Source organism: Indicator indicator, chromosome W (assembly GCF_027791375.1).
Source record: "Indicator indicator isolate 239-I01 chromosome W, UM_Iind_1.1, whole genome shotgun sequence".
NCBI lineage: Eukaryota > Metazoa > Chordata > Aves > Piciformes > Indicatoridae > Indicator > Indicator indicator.
In genome coordinates this window covers 257,584-283,216 of record NC_072052.1, presented here as the reverse complement: position 1 = coordinate 283,216, position 25,633 = coordinate 257,584, and the positions used below count along the sequence as shown (strand labels likewise).

General features: G+C 42.2%; 1 protein-coding gene across 1 annotated transcript in view; it reads right to left on the bottom strand.

The window, feature by feature from the left end:
- Positions 1–25,633, bottom strand: part of LOC128979116 (ras GTPase-activating protein 1-like) — a 203,148-nt gene that overhangs the window by 110,647 nt on the left and 66,868 nt on the right. The window contains exons 10-12 of the mRNA XM_054397213.1: positions 12,812–12,890; positions 10,389–10,509; positions 7,604–7,760 (exon numbers count right to left, since the gene is read on the bottom strand). Of these exons, the coding sequence (XP_054253188.1) occupies positions 7,604–7,760; positions 10,389–10,509; positions 12,812–12,890 (357 nt within the window). The remainder of the gene's footprint in view (positions 1–7,603; positions 7,761–10,388; positions 10,510–12,811; positions 12,891–25,633) is intronic.

Sequence of the window (25,633 nt, the reverse complement as noted above, 5' to 3'; positions counted from 1 at the left end):
AGGGACTACTGAAAGGCGAGTGTGTCTTGCTGATCACTCCCTGGATCTCCAGCTGATGAATCAGTTCATGAATGGGAGCCAGGGAGTCTCAGTTTGTACAATATTGCTGCCCATTGTTCTTCAAACTGCAGCAATCCCACAACAAAGGGATCTTCTGAAAGGCCAGGAAGGGTAGACAGCTGTCTGATCTTCTCTGTATTCACCATAGCCACACCCAAAGCCCATCAATAACCCTTTGGGTCCTTGAAGTACCTTCTCTTGAGATAATCTATACCAAGAATACAAGGGGCCTCTGGGCCAGTCACAATGGGATGTTTTTCCCACTTGTTCCCTGTTAAACTCATGTCAGCTTCTAGTACAGACAGCTCCTGGCAGCTTCCTGTCACTCCAGAAATCCAGATGGATTCAGCACCTTTGTGCCCCGATGGCATCAATGTGCACTGTGCACCCGTGTCTACCAACACCTTATACTTCTGTGGCTTTGATGTGCCAGGCCATCGAATCCACACAGTCCAATATACTCTGCCATCCCTTTCCTCCTCCTTGGCCAAAGGCAGGGACCCTCTACTCCTGGTCTTCATCAGAGTATTCACTGCTTGATCTGGGTGGTACCTGGCCAGAGGTCCCCTCATCAGGATCAAGGGATATAATCTCAGTTCTTTTCTGCCTGGAAGATTGTTGATTACTCTCTTGGCTCTCTACAGCAGTTACCTGTGCTGCCTTCTTAGATGATCCTTTTTTAACCATGTCTTCCCTCTCAGTTGACATACACGAGTTTCCAGTTTAGAAGTGGGTTCATCGTTCCACTTCCTCATGTCCTCCCCCTGGTCACTCAGGAAAAACCAGAGTGCTCCACGTGGCACACGTTTGGGACTCCCCTTCCCTCCGACTGGGGCAGGAGAGGACTGATTTCTTGGAGTACACCTGGTAGATGAGACACTGGCTCGTGGGAATGAGTTGATAGAGGTTGTCTTCAAAATTCTGGAGCCAGGCTGACACTCCCTCCACAGATAATGTGTCCTCATCCAGGTAATACATCAAAGCTAGGCTATTTGAGTACGATGTTGGAGCATCTTGGATCACTTTCCTCCACATGGCCCATGTGCATGGGACCTCCTCTGGATCTGTGGAGACATTTTGATCATCTAAGTCACCATAGATAACTTCCAGCACTGCTAATTCTCTTAGGTATTGGATGCCTTTATCTGCTGTGTTCCCTCGAAAACTCACAAGGTCCTCCTTGCATGGGTACCTTGCCCTCACACTTAACAGGAGTCATCTCCAGAGGCTGCATATGCCTGTTTCTTTTCCAATTCCCTTCTCAATCCCTCTGTTTCTGGCAATGGGTCCCAGTTGTTGGGCCTCTTTCCCTTCTAGCAGTTGACTGTCAGCCCCATTATCCCAGCACCAGAGCAGCCAAGCAACAATATGCTCTCCTGGCTGGCAGCTATAATCCTTGCGTATGTCTCTCAGCTCTGCTGAGGTTAAGGACCAAATAGTCTCTGCTTCTTGTTTGATCTCACTCACTCCCTCTGATCTCCCAGTTGATGGACCAGCCTCTTGATCATAATCTTCCTCATCCCTTACCAACTGATGAGAGGGACCTGTTGATCTTCTTGTCCACTGCTTCTTTTTCATTACTGGGGTAATCACTCTGGTTGCTGTTTGGGTCCCCATCTCAACCATGGTATCCTCAGGTGATGTTTGGGTGCCTGCCTCAGCCACAGTCCTCTTAGAGTACTGAACTGTGGCTCGGTAAGCACAGGCCAGACCCCAATAGAGTGCAAGAAGTTGCTGGTTTTCATTAGGATAAGCGAGGCACCCTTCTATCAGATGGCGTGTCAGTTTAGCAGGATTGTTTGCCTCTTCTGGGGTAAAGTCCCAGGCTATGGGAGGTGATAACTGTCCCAGGAATCTGCCAAAATCCTTCCACACCCCCTGCCACCCAGGGACCAGCTGACTCAGGGCACATTTCAGTATATTCCCACCAAAGGGCTGTCTCCTTTCATGCCATGATGGCACCAAACTCTACAAAGCCCGTAACATGCCAGTGATGTTGATTAGCAGTATTAAAGAGCTCACGTAAGGATGAATCAAAATCTAGAGGCCCTGAATAATAAAATTCTCTATATTCATTTCAGGTGGGGAGAAAGAAATTATAACCTCTCCAGCATAGCTCCCACAGAACAGCAGACCTACAAGCATGAGAAATAAACACATAGCCATTATCTGTCTCAGCATGTTCCTAAACAAATGAAATATTTCCAAAACAAAGCAAATGTTATCAACAAGCCATGTGACCAGCACAGAAGCTTGTATCTTAAGCAGGCTTATAGAAAAACTGCAAAACTGCAGCTATGTTATATTTTCCTGGGTTTCGGCACCAAAAGAGACTGTGGTGGTTTGGCCCTGGCCTAGGGGCCAAATGCCCACCAAAGCCGCTCTATCACTCCTCTTCTTAAATGGACAGGGGAGAGGGGAAAAGTAACAAAATCCAGTAATAAGATAGAAGCAATTTAATTACAATAATAAGCAAAAGCAATAGACTACACAGAAGCGAAAGCAGAGAGAGAGAGATGTTATCCTCTACTTCCCATCAGCAGGACGATGGTCGGTCTCGGGAAGCAGGGCTCTCTAAGTTTGGTGGTTCCTTCGGAGGATAGACACCATGGATGAATCCACCTACTTCCTTCTTTCACCTCATTCATATATCTGAGCTGACATCATATGGCATGGAATACCCCTTTGGCCAGTCTGGGTCAGCTGGCTCAGCTGTGTCCCCTCCCAAGATCTTGCTCACCCTTCAGCATACTCTTGGGGCAGGGAAATGTTGCAAAGATGCAGCCTGGATACTTATTCAACAGTAGCCAAAACACTGGTGTGTTATCAACTACTGCTGCAAAACACAGCACTAGAAGGATGCTTTGAGGAGAATTAACTCCAGCTCAGCCAAACCAAATACAATACAACAAACCAAATGCAATACAGCAGTATTCTACCTGAGCAGCAATATTTTATCACAAATCAGCTCCTCAAATAGGTTTACCTCTATGCTGCTAGTTGTTTTGCTTCCATTGCTGTAGCCACCCTCACAGAGCATTTGCCACCATCCATGAGTCTGTATAGTGATAAGAGCCTTGACTACTTCTTGCTCAGCAATATCTAAAGCCAGTTGGATGGCTTTCACCTCTGCAAACTGACTCAATTCACCTTCTCCCTCAGCAGATTTGTCCTGAAGGGTCAAACCCCAAAATAAGCCCTAGCCCAGACAATGGGCTAAGTACCTGTGAATGTGCTAACCTGGTCAGTTCCTGGGATCCAGATAGTCCAGCAAAATGTGTAATTAACCTTGTAAGCACCTGTGAATGTGCAAACATGGACACTTCCAGAGGTCCAGATAAACATGTAGCACGTGTAATTAACTTTGTGACACAGCTGTGAACTGTGTGTACCCCTAGCCATGGTTGGATATGCCCCATCCAGTTATCGTCTTTCTCTGTTACCAAAGGGCATTGTCTTGGGACAGTATTTAAACCAGAGGAGAAGGTAGGCAATTTGCCTTGTTCTCAGCCAGACAGCAACAAGAGCCAAATGCTGCCAGAGTAGCAGCTGAAGAACCTGTCCTAACAGGCAACGACTACACCCAGGCCTTGCACCTAGACCAAGGCAGAAAGGGGAAAAGCTCCAAGAGAACTGAATCCCAGAAGAGCCACAGAAAGACTACAGCCTGACGATGGAGCACACAAGAGAGAGAGGCCCCCCTAGCCCTCTCCGAGCCAAGGGCAACTGTGGCAGTTTAGGCTGGGTCCCCCCTGCCACTGCCGCATGAGATACACCTCTGGTGTCCTGGGTGCCCACCCACAGGGGTGGACACAGGAAACGACGTATTTCTACCCATAAGTCCTGCACCCTATAAGGCCATCTGCAAAGTCATTCTCTTCCTCTTTCTTCCCTCTCTGCTCCCATGGGAGATGTCCTCTCTTATTGGGTAATGCCGGGGGAGTATCCTCAAGGCCTCTTAGGCCTGTCTAGGCCTAATGCCAGGAGGAGAATGGACGGGGGGTAGTCTCAGACCTGGCCAGCCTGAGACTTGCCTAGCAGCGGGAGGGGGAAGAAAGAGCCCTGGGAGGGGGTTTGGGTTTACCCTCAGGTGGGAAGAAGGGAAGGATTGGGAAGCCTCTGGGAATTCTGTGAGGGGTTCTGTACACTTTGGGATACTCTTTGTCACTATGCTTTGTGGTTTGTAGTTCTCTGTAGCTTCACCAATTGCTTTTCCATTTAAACTTTCCATCACTCTCCAATCCGTTTGTGTGAGTCTCATTCTTTTGTCCCTTTCGGGGGCAAGAGATGATCTGTCTGGCCCCAAACCAGCACAGCAACTCAATTATAGTCACAGCATCTGGGAAGATACTAGGCAGAGGAGCTAAATCTGACACAGAATCCCATTTGTGGGAAACTGCAGATCACAGAACTTTTATTTCCAATTTGAATCACTGTATTGGAAATTATTAGATCTGTGCTTGAATCATTTAACAGTCTTTATATGTGGAATGTAATACTCACAACCAAATAATATAACCTGTAAATATACTTTGTAAATAAGTTACAGTGGTGTTTGAAGATACCACCACCCAAGATATTAAATAGTAAAATATATGAAAATATACATATGCTCAAAGTATTTCTTTGATGGCATCAGAGTATGCTGTGTGCCTGTATCTACTAATGCTTTATACTCTCGTGGTTCTGATGCACCAGGCCATCTGATTCACACAGTCCAGTAGACCTGATTATCCCTCTCCTCTACCTGGTTAGAGGCAGGGCCTCTCTAATATTGATCAGAATCACTTGCATATTGTAAGAGTGCTTTGAAGGTCCCTTCAAGAGGATCAGAAGCAGTATCAATTCATCTGTTCTTTTTGGCAGATTTTCCACTGGAAACTGGAGTAGTGTTCTTCTGGGAAGGGTTTCCTTGCAATTCACAGGCTCACTCAGCTAAGACTGAAGTGGGCTTTCTCATGTCCTCCCCATGGTCACGCAAGTAAAACCAGAGGATACGCCATGGTGTATGCTTCCCAGATTCTCTCTCTTGGACATGGAGATGCCTGCTCCTAATAGCCAAAACATTAGACTGCACAGGTGAGGACTAGTACGTGTTCTCTTGGATTTTCCCAACCTTCCGGGACAGTTCCTCCACAGGTGAAACAGAGGCCTGTACATGAGAAGGGAGACTTCCTCCATTTTTCCAGAGCAGGCTAACCATTTCATCCAGTGTTTCTTCTGGGCCATCATTTATGGCCCAGGAGGTTATTGCCAATGTGCTGGCATATGATGGTGGTGCACTTTGTAGAAAGTTTCTCCACATGGCAGGTGTACATACAACTTCATCTGGGTTTGTAGGCAGCAGATTGTCATTTGTATCACTATAGATCATTTCCAGCACAGCTAATTCCATCAAGTATTGGATGCCTTTCTCCATGGTGATCCACCTTCCCAGATAATCCATCATATCTTCCTTGAAGGGGTACCTATCCTTCACACCTTTTAGGAGTAATCTCAGACCTTGAGGGTTTACCCTCTAATTCCATATCACTGGCCCCTTTATTCCAGCATTGGAGCAGCCAGGTGATAATGGGCTCGCCTGGGTGGCAGCCAAAGTCCTTTCCTAGGGATAAAGATTGAGTGATTACCCCTGGCTCTTCCTCTTGTTTCCATGATGGCCCTGATTCATCCTCATCCTTTACAGGACAAGCTGTTTTCCTTGTGTACTTCTTTTTCTGTACAGGAGCGACTGATACTGGCACAAGCTGGGTCTCCGGTGCAGCTGCCATGCCTGTTGGTCTGTCTGTAGGCCCAGAGATCTCCTCTTCCCCTTGAGCATGCTGAACAGCAGTGAGAAGGGATTGATAGGCATGGGCCAGGCCCCAGCACATTGCAGTGATTTCTGTCTCTTGGGAATTTCCAGGCTGATAGCATACTTTTTCCAAACATTTTACCAGTTTGTCAGGATTCTGCACTTGTCTGGGGGTGAAATTCCAAAACATTGGAAGTGACCAGTGTCCTAGGCACTTGCCCATACTCTCCCACACATCCTGCCACTCATAATTATCTAGCCCCAGGGCAGATCTCCAAGTGGTATTCTTGGAAAAGATTTGTATTACTATGGTCAAGACCAGACGCACATTTAGGAGATATGACAACAGAAGCAGGCTGGTGGTGTTGGTGTCCCAAGGATATTTGAAACTCTCAAAAGATGAAAAAGTGTTCTCTGTTCCATTCGTCAGTTGGGTGAGATTACTGATAAATTATAACAGCACACACAAATACCAGCTTAACTTAATGACCAGTGAAATAATCAAATCATAACATGACAGCCCCACAAAGGACACCATAGGGAGTACAAATGCATAAAATACATAAGGTCGTATGTAGTTTAATCAGAAAAGCAAATGCAGTGATCACCATAACATGAAGGGAAACGTACTAAAGCAAATATAGGGTGAAAAAATTCTCTCTAGCAAAACTGAATTCTTTCATTATCTCATCTTGAAACTCAAGCCCTACTATGAGACACCAAATATGAGTGCCCTGGTTTTAACACAGCAGCTATGCCCTGGCAGTCTGTTCAGGAGGCAGAGAAGATTTACTATTACAGGGAGATAGCACAAATGAAAGTAAAAATACCAGCATATGTAGCAGCAGGGGAACAGACAAAATGTGAACTGCCCGCACCCACAAACCAAAGCACAAAAGGGCCACACTCCTGCCTGGAAGCCAAGAAAAATCCCCAAAAACAAACCAAAAAAGGAAATGTTACAAACTATAGAATACACTCCAAGTCCCATAACCCCTTTCAGTCCCAGCCAGCCCTTTCCTTTGCAGTGAGCATGAAGTCAGCATGGTTTTGAATAACTGTTTTGCCCTCCTGGCTTTCACTGTGTCACTGCAGGGGGAGATAGCCCCTCCCATCCCTCATCCCTTCTAGTGGGGCCAGCCAGCTAAAACTAATACAGTTATCTAACTAATTTAGCTTTCCAATACCTATCAACAGAAGAATGCAAATCTTTTGGTATTGACCAAATTTATCTTATCAGTTCTTGGTTCAATAGGATTAAATCCCTCATTATAGTTGCTTTGTAATTTTTCTAATGCCTGTAATATATAATGTGGAACAATTAATACACAATATTGAAAAATGACAATACAAAATACCAAATCATTATCACATCACATTACATGAGGAAAATTTTAAGACTAAATTCTAAAATTTCTTACTAGAAGTTGTTTATGAACAGTTGCTAGCAGTCAAGTTGCCATGGCTTAACAAGTTAATATTAATCATTTAAATCCATCTATATATGCTTTTGCGATCTACACCAACTATGGAATAAAATGCAATACGATCAATGCTTTCATTTCACAATCATCAAAAACTAAATAAACCACATATGGACAGTTACCAGGGCTCAGGAGTCAAAAAGTAAGTTTATTGTGCCAGGCCAACTTGTTCATTAATAGCATATTGTCTGTATCTTGTATATGCCTCAAAGTAGCATTTAACCATCCTTCTGCATGTACAAGAATTAAAAGCCAGTGGTCCTACCTGCCAAATAAACTGTCATGTACTCCATAGACTGAACACACACTAAGGTCTATTAATCCCTTAGGTTTTGTGGCTCGTTTTTCACTTTCAAAATAAATAAGCTGGACATCGTTTCCCTCCAATATAAAGTACAAGTTTTTCCATCTCTTTCCTTTACCTATAAAGAAAGCAAGTAAGACATTACAATATTGTTTTTAAAGAAAATGTAAATTTTATGAAGTAAGAAAAAAAACAGGGCAGTAATGTTTTTGTCCTAATATGAACAGAACAACATACATACATATAATCAGGCCTAAGCAATAACATCAGTATACATACTAAAGGGATAAGGCATATAGAAAATGAATGCTAAGGCATACAGAAAGTGAAGAAGAGGTGATTAGTGGTAACCAACATGGCTTCACCAAGGGCAAATCATTGCCTGACAAACTTGATGGCTTTTTATGATGGAGTTATAGCATCAGTAGATAAGGGAAGAGCAACTGATGTCATCTACCTGGACTTGTATAAAGCATTTGACACTGTCCTGCATGACATCCTGGTCACTAAATTAGAAAAGCATGGACTTAGAGGGATGGACCACACACTGGATAAGGAATTGGCTGGATGGTCACACTCAGACAGTTGCAGTCCACGGCTCAATGTCCAAATGGAGACAAGTGGTGTCCCTCAGAGTAGTGGGACCAGTGCTGTTTAACATCTTTGTCAGCAATATGGACAGTGGAATGGAGTACACCCTTAGCAAGTTTGTGGATGACACCAAGCTGTGTGGTGTGGTTGACACGCTGGATGGAAAGGATGCCATCTAGAGGGACTTGGACAGGCTTGAGAGGTGGGCCCATGCCAACCTCATCAAGTTCAACAAAGCCAAGTGCAAGGTCCTGCACCTGGGTCAAGGTAATCCCAAGAGCAAATACAGGCTGGGTAGAGAATGGCTCAAGAGCACTCTTGAAGAGAAGGCCTTGGGGGTGCTGGTTGATGAAAAACCCAACATGAGCTGGCAATGTGTGTTTGCAGCCCAGAAGGCAAACTGTGTCCTGTGTGATCGGAAGAGTGAGGTGATTCTCCCCCTCTACTCTGCTCTCATGAGACCCCATCTAGAGTACTGTGTCCAGCTCTGAAGCCCCCAACACAAGAAGGACATTGAACTGTTGGAGCGAGTCCAGAGGAGGGCCACAAAGATGATCAGAGGGCTGGAGCACCTCCCCTATGGGGACAGGCTGCGAGAGTTGGGGCTGTTCTACCTGGAGAAGAGAAGGCTCTGGGAAGACCTTATAGCAGCTTTCCAGTACCTGAAGGAGGCCTACAAAAAACCTGGGGAAGGACTTTTTACAAGGGCTTGTAGTGATAGGATGAGGGGTAATAGCTTTAAGCTGGAAGAGGGTAGATTTAGACTGGATATTAGGAAGAGATTCTTTACAGTGAGGGTTGTGAGACACTGGAAAAGGTTGCCCAGGGAGGTTGTGGATGCCCCCTCCACAGAAGTGCTCAAGGCCAGGATGGACGGGGCCTTGAGCAACCTGGTCTGGTGGAAGGTGTCCCTGCCCATGGCAGTGGGGTCAGAACTAGATGATCCTTAAGGTCCCTTCCAACTCAAACCATTCTGTGATTCTATGATAACACATTGCATCCCAATATCTTCAATCAGAATGACTGGAGAAGATAAATGAGAATAGAATATATACAAACTTGGATTAGAACCAAGCCCCAAACACCCCTATATCCAAAAGTTTGAACAGTTCCACATTTCAGAAAAAAAACACAATTAAAAAAAATTTAAAAACTAGAGACTTAAAGGTTTGTTGGAAAACACATTAGATGTATCAGTAAAACGGGGATTTAATCACTAAAACAAAAAGAAATCACTTATTGTTTAATGCCCTCTGAATTACAACTGATAAGGAAGGAACTTCAACTAATTCATACATAAAGCACAGTTTTCAGCTTGATCATCATAGATTCACCACAGCCCTTCATAAAAAAAGCACTAGTACTCACTGTTTTGGAAAACTAACTTTAACATCCAGTTATTATACTCTACTAGATGGACAAGTGATTTTATCGTGTATCTAGATATGTACTCAGTATTCCTGCTTGCACATTTAAAATATCTCATTATCCCTTTTAGGTAAAGATTTTCACTTCAAGCTCATTCTCAGCTGATTCCTCACCCTACTGCATCCCACATTACCACTCTCAAGAGAAGAGATGCTTTCTTTGCTTTATTCAGAGGATCCAGTTTTTATTTCCTTTGAATGCATCTCTTAAATTTGGCTCTATTTAAATGCTTACCTTCTTTCTCACTTTTGCTTGCTATCCATATCACTATTTGGTAATTATTGTTTTGGCTACTGTCCTTGCAATAAGCAGAAACATTATTACTCTTTTTTTTTTTAAATATCAACTTTAGTGGAACAGGAAAACTAAAATAGGAGAGGGACTAGCTTACTCAGAACTTCAAAATCGTGCTCAGTGGTAATTCTTCAGTGATACACTGAAATGAGTCAGGCAATTTTTAATCCAATTATTCTATGCTATGCCATGTCAGTGTTAGAACTTTTAAAAAGATTCAATGTATCATGTACACCAGAATATACATTTTATATTAAACTTATTGAATAACTTGGAATAACAACATTAAATCAGCTCTGGTCTCCAATGAACCTTTCATATGCCTTACAGGCTTTCTACCATCTCTTGCTCACTTTAATTTTGCCTCCACCGGTACCAGTACTACACAAAATATGCATCCACATCTGTATTTTTTAGAAAAAAAAAAACTCACTTTTTTTCAGAAGATATCCTTTTTTGACAATATTTTTATAAAAAGAATCCTTTGTTTTACGACGAATCGTATTGTAGATTTTTTTCCCATCCACTGTATCATTGACCACTTGTTCTTGATGCTGGTAAACAAGGAAGGAATCAACATATTTTTAATCTCAGAAATCACCATGAAAAAATGGCACTATGGAGCTGCAAGTGAATTTTTATTGAATGCTACCAATTCTTTATTAGTATTCTCTCATGTGTCTTAACAAGCTAATATAATTTAATACAATACTTTGCCAGAAATGCAACTATTTCTTGTAGAATGATTAGGTCAGAATTATGATATTAGAAAAAAAAAAGGTTTAAAAACTGACCAATTTTCACAAAGTAACATCTTTATTGTTTTAATGCTAAACGGAAAGTAGAAACAGTGATCTATACAAAATTTACACAAGTCCTTAAAGGTTATTTAGCTTCTAACTGTCTTCTACCAAGGCTTTTGGGACTGAGTAATTAAAGACAATTCAAACTGAATGATTAATACACAAAGTCGCACAATCTCTCACTAATCTTATTAGCACTCGTCTTAATGGAGTGTTATTTTAATAAAAAACAATAGGAGAAAGTAGAAGAAATAGAAGAAGGATAAATTTACATAGAAAACTAATATCGGGAAATGTAAATACCAATCTGAAATGGCCTAAAGCCAAGCAAGTTTGACCTTACCGAGTCAGCTAATCAGCAAAAGTTCTTTAGCCATAAGAAAACATGAAAAGACTGTCAAGCAGTGAGAATAGTATTGAGATGAAGTGATATATATACTAGCTCCACACTAAACACTCTACTTTTCTCCCTCCCCCCACATACATCTTTAAGATTTATGCTTTTGAACAACACATCAAAGGCAAGATTTTAGTATTAGGATTTACAGGACTTGCAATGGAAGCAATACTCAAATTTAAATGATGTACAAAACAACAGATCTAGTGAAATGTGCTTTAAAGTAAATTTTAAACTAGAAATAGGATGACTGAAACAAATAATAAGCAAGATTTCTAAAATTCTTTTTCTTCAAAAACAGAGCATGACAGTATGTGGGAGAACACAACCAAATGCAATTATACCACTAATAACTTTTTAAAAAATTAAAATAAAAATGCCAAAGTCACAAATCTATCTGAATAACTTAAAAGAATTTGATATAGTCTCACTTGGAAAATTAGTCAATGGAGAAAAAGTTATTGATGCAAGAACCATAAGTGGATATATAAAGTTCCCAAATGAAGATGATTGCCATGATACAAAAAGAATTATGGAGAACAAGGAAAGTTACTAGGTGAAGCTTTTCAAGGATCAGTCTCAGAATTCAAATTTCCTCACATTTTTCTCAACTGTATTACAGAGCATGAATTAATAGTAGCAGTCAGCTGGGAAGGATTGATGACAAGCCAATTAGCAATAAAGGGATGACTATAAGAATAATAAGGCATAATTCTAGTAATACAACATAAAATTTGCACTTGTTGATATTTATCAATAGAAAACAATATAATATAATGTGACTATGATAACAACACAGATAATATTCTAGGATATATTTGGTTAAGTACTGTCACAGAAAAAATTAATTAGTAACGACATGGTATTTTGAGCTGTTCTGGTTCATTACATTCAAGAAACAAACTCGCACTGGAATCAGTGATAGTAAGATAACTAAAAGAATGTTATGAAGAGACAAAAAAACAGATTTGGTATGTTGACTACAGGAGAATACAAGAAACACCCTTGTATTAATAAAATAGATCTAACAAAGGAATAACTATTTAGGTTGGAAATTTAAACAAATTTCTAACCATCAAAACAGGAAAGTTTGCAGATAGTTAGGAAACAAAGTATACAAATATATTTCAGAACTAGCTATAACTATGGAAAACTAGATTATGTAGTTTGCTTATTATCAGTAGTCTCTTAGGATGAATTTACACTATGTTCCAGAACATGCCCTGTAATCCCAGTCCCCTGACCATCTCTGAAGCTTTTCTGTGTATATAGATCTTCTCTGATGGAAGAAAGATGCCAGACATGGAAGAATGTAGGGCAGCCTAGTTCCTGTGTCCGTCCCCCCCCCCCAACATGATATTAAGGCACATCATTGATTCAAGCAGTGACCAGAACTGAGGGCACAAGACTGAACATTTACACCCCAGAGAATAGACAAAGCTTACTATACCTTATGTTTACTAAAACCCATCTTAGGTAAGTGAATGCATGAGGATAAAATGGAAGAAACACACAAGCTCAAAACAAAAATTCAGGAGGGGATAATGCTGTTCAACCATTATGGATATCTCCTGCTGTAATTCAGTTCCTATATTGTAAATATTTTAGGATTAAGTCAATATCTTCAATAATAAGTATTCAGAGATGAAGTTTTACCTGCATTGGAACAGGATCTTTAAGGTAATATCCTTCAACAATCTGTTCTTTTCTATAATGTTCAATGATCTCAGCGATGCTGTTCAAACAAAAGAATAAGATTTACAAAGTTAAACCAGTTAGTTGGTTTTTTTCCTCTGTATGAGAATTTGGTTTTCCATGCAATCACACTACATTTCATCACAAATTTATAATAAAAATCACAACCTTGTTTGCAGCAAGGACACTGTGCTAATACATCGAAGTCAAGAAAATTCACAGAACTGTATTCATAATGTATTATTGCTAAACTCCACAGAACATTTTCGACCAGTTGTTGAAAATGCCTGTATGGTGTCTGGCTGGGATAGAGTTAACTTTCCCCATAGCAGCTTTCATAATGCTATGCTTTATATTAGCAGCTAGAACATGTTGATAATAAACCAGTTTTGGCTACTGTTGATCAGTGTTCCCACAGCATCAAGGCTGTCTCTGCAACCTCACTCCTTGAAGATCTGTAGGCAGGGGGTGGACAAGAGGTTGGGAAGGGACATAGCCAGGACAGCTGACCCAAACTGATCAAAGATATATTCCATATCATATGACATTGTGCTCAGCAATAAAAGCTAAGAGAAGGGGGTGGGGGGGAGGGCATTTGTTAATGCATTTGACTTTCGGAGCAACCGCTATGCATACTGAGGTCCTACTTTCCAGGCAGTGGATGGACATCCCATGCTGATGCAAAGTAGAAAATAAATATTTTTAATCTTTTTGTTTTTCTTTGCTTCTGCACATGGCATTTGGTTTTCTTTATTAGAGTGCTTTTATCTTGACCCATAAGTTTTTCATCTTATTTTGCCGCATTGGGGAGGTGGAATAAGAATCTTGGTGGACACCTGGTGGACAGCCAAGGTCAACCCATCACAATACCAAATGAGTACACTTCCTTTCCCGTATAAAAGTAACACGTGTGTTTTCCAGTTCTCTTCTGCTATTTTATTAGTCCCAGACTAACTAGGAAAGGGGAATGGGAGATACTTCAAACTGTGCAAAGCAATTTCTTTCTAGGAAGACAGGAGTGGGAAACAAAAGTTTTGTAATGTGGATTATGCAGATTATACTTCAAAATCATTGAGCTATCATGCTAAATTACCTACCCAGTCAATAATACTCCTACAGGGAAGCTTGCATTCTAATTACCAGAATCGGTTTTAAGTAGTATTTTGAAGGATCAGGAAGGGAGTAGTGACAGACGTAAGCTAAAATTCAACATATCTTTGAGTTGCTCTTATTTTTGCAGTTATTTACAGTTACACTGCGATAAATTGAAGTAACATTAATATCAAGACAGGTGAATCATTCATATACAAAGTATCAACCTGAAAATAAAGAGCTAAGTAAGGAGAGAACAAAAACCATAATTTATATGTTTCTTCACTTCATATATATTGTGTGTGCAAATGTAATCAATACACGGGATAAATCTTTGGTCTACTACTAATGGATAACATTTTGTCCAAAGGAAATATATAGAATACTATAAAATGATCAATAAAAACTAGTAAATGAAGTAATAGAAAGACATCTTTGCTTGCTTTTTCTCTATCTTGTTCTTCTAAGCTATGAGCTAGTGTAAGCCTGTTAAATCAATGAATCTTCCCACAAATGTTTTTATTTTTCAAGTTTCTAAAGTGACTTGAATTTCTCAGTACTACTAAAAAAATCAAATAAACTTCAATTTCTATTGATATGCAATATGCATATGCCATTTTCTCCATAAACATTTAAGCTTTACCATACTACCTGAAATAATCATTGCATTTTACACGTTTAACAGCTACTGCCAACATCTTGTTGTGAGGGCAATCAATAATAATGCAACTTCATATAATTTTTCCTCATTCATCAAATTGAGAATACTTTGACTGTCAAAGTCTCCTCTCCTTCCCTGGTTAAAAAAATAAGAGTCATCCTTCAACATAAGAAGCAATTGCCTGATTTCTTCCAATGTTGTAAAATGAGCTAAAGAATAATCCAAGTTTTAATTGAAAATTTATTTTGGAGTTCCAGTACCACAGACTAGAAATTTATTCCTTGATGAGAGATTAAAGGTTTTTTTCTTCTTTAGCCCTCTTCTCCCCTACAAACTCAACTCCGATGGTCACTGTATATTGTTTTACCACTAAAGCAACCCAAATGACTGACCAAGCCAAACATTGCAAACAGAAAAATACCACACATAATCAAATACACTTGAGAACGAATGTTGTAGGTTAAGGGAAATCAAGAGTTAATTGGTATAACCACAAAGAAAAGTCCTCCAGAGGCTAGAGAGTCCCAGGGGGATGGGCAGTTTGTCCCAAGATATTGTAATCTCTTATTCTATTCCGTTTTCCTGTATTTTTCTATTTAAGGGAGTGCACAGCCAAATCTCTTTCTCTTCTCTCCAGTCAGGACGCACGTGCAGTTATCTTTTGTGGGGAAGAGGTTTTTCTCTTGGCCTTGGCTGGCTGCGAATTTTAAGCTACGCCACTGGGCCTGGAGAAGCCTGCGGTAGGCCTGGGTCGGGGGGGGGGGGGGGGGGGGGGGGACAGTTTGGTCTGCTCTTGGGCCTGCTGAGGCTGAGTGGGGTGAAGGTTTTTGGAAGGCTCTGGAAGGTTTTGGCCTGGTAGGCCCAGGTGAAGAACTGAGCCTAATTTGAAAATGTATTCCTTTTACCTGAATACTTTTTGTATATATATCTGTAAATAGAATTTCCATTTAAACTTCTAATCCAGTGTGGAGCATTTTTATTTTAATCCTTGGGTAGGGGTAAAATATCTTTTCTGTCCTTTTGCCATGGGAAGATCATGACTCAAAACTAGGACAATGAATTTGCAAGTGATCCAAGTTATCTAACGTGTAAAATGTAAAGCATGAAATCAGACTGACCACAAAAAAATCTAAGGAAAAGGGTTTATGGTTCTTTTTAGCATCTGACAGCAACAAAACCCAATTTACACGGAATAACTCAAGAAAAGTATAAATAAGTATGAACTACAAAACTGAATGGTACCTCCACCGGAACTTTGCTTTTTATAACCATGGAACAGTCTTTTTGTTTTGAGTAATAGTTCTTAAACATTTCTATCTATCCAACGGAAGTGTTTAGAACAATCATTATTTTGCTTTCTTACACCCAATAGTGACTTATTTACACTCTTTCGCTTTCTCTGTTTGAACTTTGCAAGGAAAAAAATTAAAAAGACAGTTTCAAACCATCACAGTTACACAGGATATGCAGGATGTACTTATCCTAACGGGGGATACACTTCTTCGCTCATAAGCTGTCAGGACTGATTGAGAGGGCTTTAAACTAGAATCAGTAGGGGAAGTGGATACCAACAGGAGAGCTGAAGGTCAGTCAAAGGTTGGCATAGCATCTTCTGAGGGGGGCAATTCCTATACAAGAATTTATGATGCTCTGGGAAGCATTGAGTGCTTAGGAGCATCTGAAATGCTAGTATGCCAACACACACAATACAAGAAACAAACAGGATGAACTGGAAGTGTCAGTCAGTTCCCAGAGCTGTGATATCACTGGTATTAGCAAAATTTAGTGGAATGAGTCCTAGAACAGGGTGGAGGACTACAGGATGTTCCGGCGGGATAGGCAGGGCAGATGAAGTTGTGGAGTTGCACTGTATGTAAGAGAGGTGTGGCTGCATATGGGAACTGGACCAGCAGGAGCTAAGTCCTCCTTAAAAGCAGGATCTAAGTCCTCCTTAAAAGATCAGTCAGACAACAAGGACAGAGTTATGCTTGTGAGCATGAAACCATGGGATGAGAGCCTTCTGGTATCTAAAAGAAGCATCTGTTTGTGGCTACCTTGACCTCTTAGATAAGGAGGGAGCGACGTCACTGAGTAGCGAAAAAATGTTTGCTTGTTAAGTCGTATTATCACACAGATGCAGTTTTTGTAATTTTGCCCACATGTTGTATCAGCCGCTTTAGGATATATAAACTCTCAGATGTTTTAATAAAACATCTTTCACCACCATATCGGAGTCCATGCCTTAATGCGACATGTCAGCTGTACAGCTTTTACAGTTAGGGATGATATGGTTGAGAGCCTCTGGGTAAGAATTAGGGGGATAGGAAAGAATGGGATCGCCCTACTAAGATAATGAGTTATTCAATAGGCAATTAGCAAAAATCTCTGCATCGATAACCCCGGTCTTTATGGGAGATTTCAACTTCCCAGGCATTTAACTAGGCATACCATAGTGCTGTGACAATCAAGTCTGGGAAATTCCTGAAGCTTGTGGAAGATAACTTCTCATCACAAGTACTTAGTATCATTAGATGCCCTCATAGACTTTCTGTTTGTGAATAGAGAAGGACTCATGGGGGGTTTGAGGGTAGGTGTCTGTCTTGGCTACAGTGATCGAAAAGTGGCTGAGTTTAAAGTTTTCAACATAATGAGAAAAAAGGTCAGTAGAGTTGCTACCCTGGACTTCAGGAGAGTAAAATTTAAGCTATTCAGCAAGCTACTTAGCACTGTCCCCTAGGAATCTGCTTTTGAGGGCTTAAGGGTCCATAAGTGCTGGTCAGTTTTTAAAAACATAGGATCAGGCAATCCCCTTGTGCTGCAAGTCAAGCAAGTAAGATAGAAGACCAACTTGTCTGAACAGGGAGCCCCTCTTGGAACTCAGGAGAAAAGAGAAATTGTATAACCTGTGGAAGTGAGGTCAGGCTTCACAGGAAGAGTACAGAACCCTGGTTTGCATATGCAGGAAGACACATGAAAGGCCAAAACTCAACTAGAGTTGAAACTGGCTCATGTTGCATGAGAGAAGAAAGGCTTTTTAAAGTATGTTAATAGCAAGAGGAGTCAAAAGGAAACATTCAACAACATAGTTGTTGAAGATGGTCACCTGACAAATGGGGATGGGCGTTCAACACTTTTATTGTTTCAGTCTTTAATAATATTGATTGACCTTGGGCTGCCTGGTCCTCTGAGTTGGAGGACTATGACTGCAGGAACAGTGACTTTCCATTTGTGGACACTGAAATTGTAAGGGATCAGTTGTGTCAAATGAATGTTCATAAATCCATGGGGCCTGTTTGGAATCATCCCAGAGTACAGGAGGAGTTAGCAGGACCTCTCTTGATCATCTACTAAACGTCTTGGCAGCCTGGGGAATCTCCGCTGACTGGAAGCTAGCCAATGTTCTTCCAGTTTACAAGAAAGGGGTGACGGAAGATGCAGGAAACTACAGACCTGTTAATCTAACCTCAGTATCTTGAAAAATTAAAGGGAAGTTCATACTGGATGTTATTAAAAGGCATGTAAAGGACAATGCAATCATCAGATATCCTTCTATGATAAGGTCACATGCCTGGTGAATGAAGGAAAGATGGTGGATGTAGTTTTTCTGAATTTTAGTGAAGCTTTTGATACTCTCACAAATATCCTGACTCTGAGACTAGTGTCACAGGCAGGAGGTTTGAATTCCTTAATCATGGGTCACTTCACAGATCACCAGGTCTGCTGGCAACAGATGGAGTGCACCTGTCTCAAAGGGGGTAAAAGATCCTGGGACAAGAGTTATCAGGGCTCATAGAAAGGGCTTTAAACTAGATTTGAAGGGGGAAGGGGATAGAAGCAGAGAACCATTCAGTAGCAGAGATGCAAGGGTTACCAATTGGTTAGTAACCATGGGACCACCTGAGAATGGACAGGTAGGAATTAGGTCTTCTCCCTGCAAAAAGGTGTCAGGATCAATAGCCCAATTGAAGTGCATGTACACCAATGCATATAGCGTGGGCAACAAAGAGGAGGAGCTGGAAGCCATCATGCAGCAGGAAAAATATGATATAGTTGCCATCATATAAACATGATGGGACAGCTCACATAACTGGAGTGCTGCCACATCGATGACCTTGACAAGGGGATCCAGGGCACCCTCAGTAAGTCTGCAGATGACACTAAATTGGGTAGGAGTGTCGATCTACTGGAGGCAAAGAAGAATCTGCAGTGATCATTATTGGCTGGATCAATGGGCTGAGGCCAACTGTATGACATTCAACAAGGCCAAGTGCCAGGTCCTACACTTTGGTCACAAAACCCCCATACAACGCTACAGGCTTGGGGCAGAGTGGCTTGGCAAAGAGGGATCTGGGGGTACTGGTTGACAGTCAACTAAACACAAGCCAACAGTGTGCTCAGGCAGCCAAGAAGGCCAACAGCATCCTGGCCTGTATCAGGACCAGGGAATTGATCTTACCCCTGTACTCTAGTACTGTGTTCAGCTTTGGGCTCCTCACTACAAGACATTAAGGTGCTGGAGTGTGTCCAGAAAAGGGCAATAAGGCTGGTAAGAGGTCTTGAACACAAGTCCTATGAGGAGCAGCTGAAGGAGCTAGGGTTGTTCATCCTGGAGGAGGCTGAGGGGAAACCTCATTGTTCTCTACAACTACCTGAAAGGAGGTGGGGGCTGGCTTCTTCTCCCAAGTAACAAGGTAACAAGTGATAGGGCAAGAGAAAATGGCCTCAAGTTGCACCAGGGAATGTTTAGATTGGATATTAAGAAAAATTTCTTCACCAAAAGGGTCATCAGGCACTGGAATAGGCTGCCTGGGGAAGTAGTGGACTCACCATCCCTGGAGGTATTTAAAAGATGTCTGGATGAAGAACTCAGGGACATGGTCAAACAATTGTGTACAGGGAGATATTAAGTTATGGTTGGACTTGATGATCTTAGAGGTCATTTCCAACCAGGTGATTCTATGATTCTGGACAAGTTGTCCAACTGTGAGATGAACAGGTGCTCTGGGTGAAGAATTAGATGAATGGCAGGACTCAAAAGGTCATAGTGAATGGGGCTCAATCTAGCTGGCAACTGGTCACCAGTGGTGTTCCTCAGGGCTCAATTCTAGGGCCAGTTCTGTTCAATATCTTTATCAGCTATCTGCTTGCAGGAGTTGAATGCATCATTAGCAAGTTTGATGAGGATACTAGACTGGGAGGTGCTGTTGACTCTCTTGAGGGACAAGATGCCTTTCAGTGGTATCTACCCAATGCTCCAATCTATGACATGAAATTTAATAAGAACAAATATGCTGGATTGTATACATGGGACAGAGCAACACTGGGCACAAGCATAAACTGGGAGAGAAGAGGCTGGAGAGTAACACTGCAGAACGGGATCTGAGGGTGCTGGTTGACAGTAGGCTCAACATGAGTCACCAGTGTGCCCTGGGAGCCAGGAGGGCAAATCACATCCTGGGGTGCAAACACAGCACAACCAGCCAGGCAAGAGAGAGAATTATCCCACTGTATTTAGCATTGGTGTGCCTTCACCTTGATTACTATGTGCATTCTGGTACCTATGATTTTAAAAGAATGTGAAGGTCCTTGAATATGTCCAGAGGAGGGCAACAAAACTGGTTAAAGGGCTGGAAGGCATGTCCTATAACATGCTGAGGACTCTGAGTTTGTCTAGTTTGGAGAAAAAGAGGCTGAGGGTCAATCTCATTGCTTTCTGCAGCTTCCTGAGGAAGGGAAATGGAGAGGGAGGTGCTGATCTCTCCCTCCTTGGGATCCAGTGACAGGACTCATGGGAATTGCTTGAACCTGTCTCAGGGGACATTCGGACTGGACATTAGGAGGCATTTCTTTACCGTGAGGGTGGTCAAACACTGAAACAGACTTCCTAGAAAGGTGGTTGGTGTCCCATGCCCGTCTGTGGATAATGCCCTTAGCAATATCCTTTAACTTTTGGTTGGCCTGGGACTAGATAATTGTTTTAGGTCCCTTCCAACTGAAACTCTTCTAAACAGACAACCCCCTCCTGATAGTTGGGGTTGGAAGAGACCTGGCAAGTTCATCTAGTTCAAGCCCCCATCTTGAAGGAGGGTTTAACAAGAATAGATTGCTTAGAACTCTCACAATACGAAAAAAAAAGTGGTTTGTGCTCAGATGGAATTTTCTGTATTTCATTTTACATTTCAAGTGTCTGTCTCTTCTTTGCTCCCTCCCATCACCTATTTCTAAACAGTGATAAGATTTCTCTTCATCAGCCTTCTCTTCTCAAAGCTTAACAGTCTCAGCTCTCTCCAGCTCTCCTCATATGGCAGCTACTCTAATTCCTTCATCATCTTCATGGCCCTTTGGTGAAGCCTACAACACCTGGACTCTCTATTTCCAAGCAATATCCCATCCAAGTACTAACTGGGCCCAATGCTGAAATAGGGCATGTTCAGGCTGATGTGGCCACAGGCTAGTAAGCATATATTTTCTGTTTGAGATTTAACAATACGCAGTTAGTAAAATCACTCACTCCTTCCCAAACAGACTTTACCGTTTTTTACATGAAAAAGTAGATATTACTCTAGTAGCCACCTATCTTATCCATTGAATAAACACAAAGATCACAGAAGTTACATGTTTTACTGAAGTTCATGGGAAAATACTATTTCATTATATAGTCAAAATAATTCACGCTATGTATTTCACATTTCCAATGTATTAGGATCTTCAAATAGACAACTAAAAGACTACAGATTGGTTGTTTGTAGAGATGATATAAGAAAAAGAAATAATGAAAGAAACTTCAATATGAGAGAGCGTAAATACAGTCTGTTACATTCACAAATAGAAGTTTTGAGCAATTTATATACAGAATGGTGGGAGAACATGCAAAGGGAAAAGTTTAGTGGAAAATGTAGTCTTCCTATGCATCACATAGCACTAGGTTCCTGAGATATACCCAGGAATATTTTCCCATGATCATCCAGAATAATTTTTACTTGCTTTTGGAATATAGGCAGAGACCTGATATTGCTTATATTAAGTTGAGGACCTTCCAGTCTCATATCCAGATATTCAAATTACCCAGGAAATAAAATGTCACCTTTTCACAGAATCACAGAATGGTCTGAGTTGGAAGGGACCTCCAAAGGTCATCTAGTCCAACACCCTCTGCAGTAAGCAGGGGTGTGCTCAACTAGATCAGGTTGCCCAGAGCCCTGTCAAGCCTCACCCAGGGATGGGCCTTAATCACCTCTCCGGGCAACCTGTTCCAGCGTTCCATTACCCTCATGGTAAAGAACTTATTCCTAACATCAAATCTATATCTACTCTTCTCTATTTTGAAGCCACTGCCCCTTGTCCTATCACTACAGGCCTTTGTAAAGTCTCTCCATCCTTCTTGTAGGCCCCTTTCATCTACTGTAAGGGAGGTACTGAGTTGGTTTCCTTACTATTCTTCAGGCTCTTACTTCTGTATGGAAAATCTTGTTCTATAATTTATGTGACTATAACTGTAATCAATACTCTGCAAACAAAGAACAGATTTGCTTTATTTTATCCATTATTATAATCCCATTTACAATCACTAAAAAGGCAAGAGAGGAATATTAAGAGAAACAACACTACTACAAAGGATTCCTTTAAAGTTCTAAGTCTAATCACTAGTATCAGCAGATACCTTCAGAGCACTGAAATTAATAGTTTATAATAAAAAGATCAATTAAAACTCATAAATCATTATCTTGCACAAATTCATAGTTCCTATGTTTCTCTTGTGGAATCGATGTAATTTGACCTTTTGTGGTGAAGGCACCATATGCCCAGAATTATGCCCCCAAATACTGGAAAACTCATCCCAACATGTTTGGGCAAGTTCCCCTCTTCCACCCTCCTTTCCGGAGTGGGGAACAAAGGCCCAGGCCCAGCCAGATGGCAAAACAACCCCAACCTGCCTTGTAAGGGGTAAACAACTACATGCACCCATCACATGGCATGCTCATGCTTCTTCCATTTAAGGGCATAATTCTAGCTTCACGCTTTCTATAGGATAAAGCAGGTTGTTGACAAGAATGCCAATTGGCCAATTTCAGCCTCGAGAAACTTATAAGTATTACCCCACTTGTAAACAAGTTGCTCTCTCCTTTTGCTCTCTCCTTTTGTTATCCAGAGCTTCGTATGCTCTCGCTTTGCTCTCGCTTTGTAAGCTCGCAGTACTTAAGAATCATAGAATTAGTCAGGGTTGGAAGGGACCACAAGGATCATCTAGTTCCAACCCCCCTGCCATGGCCAGGGACACCTCACACTACATCAGGCTGGCCAGAGCCTCATCCAGCCTGGCCTTAAACACCTCCAGGGATGGGGCCCCAACCTCCTCCCTGGACAACCCATTCCAGGCTCTCACCACTCTCATGGTGAAGAACTTCTTCCTCACTTCCAGCATGAATCTCCCCACTTCCAACATTATTCCATTCCCCCTAGTCCTATCACTACCTGATAGCCTAAAAAGTCCCTCCCCAGCTTTCTTGTAGGCCCCCTTCAGATACTGAAAAGCCACAATAAGGTCACCTCAGAGCCTTCTCTTCTCCAGACTGAACAGCCCCAACTCTTTCAGTCTGTCCTCATAGGAGAGGTGCTCCAGCCCTCTGATCATCCTGGTGGCCCTCCTCTGGACATGCTCCAACATGTCCATATCCCTCTTGTAATAGGGGCTCCAGAACTGGATGCAGTACTCCAGGTGGGGTCTCACCAGAGCTGAGTAGAGGGGGAGAATCACCTCCCTTGACCTGCTGGCCACGCTTCTCTTGATGCAGCCCAGGATCTGGTTGGCTTTCTTGTCTGCAAGTGCACATTGACAGCTCATGTTGAGCTTCTCATCCACCAGCACACCCAAGTCCCTCTCCTCAGGGCTGCTTTCTAGCCAGTCACTACCCAGCCTGTATTTGTGCTTGGGATTGCCTCGACCCAGATGCAGGACCTTGCACTTTGTCTTGTTGAACCTTAAGCCATTGCCTGTAAGTCTTCTCACTCCCACATGCATGCATACTAGTGGCTTCTGCAACACAGAGAAGAAGCCAGTGCCCCAGGAAAGCTGCCGTGCCTCAGTTTGCTCAAGGAATTTGCAAAGGAGATCCCGTCACTGAAAGTACAAAAGCCAGCGTCGAAAGCCCAGTCCCAGCAGATAGGAAGAAGACTCCACCGTGTCTTAAAGAGGACTGGACTCCCCAGGGTAAGCTTTAGCCCAGAGGGGAAAGGACTAGCCCAAGCCCGGCAGTCCAACATCAGCTACAAATGTAAGCAGCAGACCGAGCAGCCACGACTTCGTGTGTACTAGCTCGTATAAGCAGGAATTGTGCTCAGCCGCCCTGCGTGACCCCGCTTTTTGTGGGAGACAAACGGAACCGCCCGCTTTGCTGCTCCGCAGCCCTGTGCCACCAGGGTGACATAACCCGGGACTTCCCGAGAGAGAGAGTGAGTCCCGTCCGCTCTCTTTGGAGTTCAAGCAAAGGACTGCATCGTAACCTTAAACGGGAAGCAGTCACCGAGAAGAATTGGCATTGTCAGTTCCACTTTGAGCCAAAGGGAACCGCTGCTCCGCGTAGCCACACCCCTTCCCCAAAGCCCATTGCCCCTGTATTGGAGACGTCTGACCCCGCCTACCGGGAACCGTCGCCCCACCCCACCATGCAGGCTGCGAGGGCCAACCCCGAAGGACCCGGCCCCGCCTCGCAGGACCACTTCCCCCGGACCTGCCCTGCTGGGCCGATCCTGTCTGGGAGCTGCACCAGCCCTGCCAGCCCCCAGCCGTGGGGCCACCTTCCCAAGGGAAGCTGCCGATCAGCGGAAAGTCTCACCCCTCCTGCAGAGGCAGGAGGAGAAAAAAAGTCACTGTCCAGAAGGAACCCCCCCTGCGGCCCGCCAGCGACTCAGCCGCAGCCTCAGCCCGAGGAGCCTTCCCCCGCCTGGAATGGATCAGCCTCGGGCCACCCCCGGGCAACCACTGTGCAGCCAGCGTAACCCAGCAAATTACTTTGCTACAAACAAAGACACAGTGTATCTTCTCACGTGTGCAACACTCACTAACTTTCAGTTCAAAGCACCTGCACCTAGCTGCATGATATTCTAGCTTGAATTGGCTCTTGATAGCATTGTAAATTTTTCTGTGTATATAATTAAAGCCGCCAAGCGTCTTGTCGAGTCACCATCTGGTGGACAAGTGGTGGAACTGCACCCTTCTTTCCCTTAATTAGAAATTAATTCCGTAAATATTCTAATTGGGTCAAATTGCACATACTAAACCAGTTATGGGATGTATTTTCACAACTGTGCACTAGAATCTATATAAAAATAGTGATTAATCAGTTATTAATAATTTTTGATAAGTAATAAAATAATTTTCATAATTCATATTTCATAATTCATTAATTGATAACCTCTCCATCACACCCTTTTCAGCTACTTCTGATTGTTACATACAACAATCCACCTTAAGTTTTCATATAAAGACTTCCTTCTTCCAGTGTCCATAAAAAATAAACCAGTACAAAAATTAAGCACACAGGTAACTAATCCTTTTTTCCTGCTGCTTATTTACTACACTCTGAAGCAGACCTTATGGTAAATAATTTGGGGCAGTTACCACCTTCATTTTGCATCATTATCTTGCATTGCACACTGTTTGAACTTCAAAGTTTATCAACTTTCAATAAGTATTAACTTGGACAGAATTTGAGTCTAAGATTATATTAGTAATTCCCCAAAACATTCAACTAAAACTAGAAGTCATTCAAAGCCAAGTAGTTCTCTTTCACAGAGGAGAATCTTTGCAACCTAGGTACCAAAATAGTCAAAAACCCCTCTAAAAGCATATTATCATAACTTCGTGATGCTTAATCTTTTAATATTGTTTTCTATCCAACGTCAAAGAATTTTCTCTAGATAACAGTATTTTATATATGTACTTCAAGTGAATCCAGAAGTGTGAAATTAATTTCTTAAAGTAATAACCTATTGCAGTAAGCTTCTGGAGCTACACTATTTAATGTTGAAAA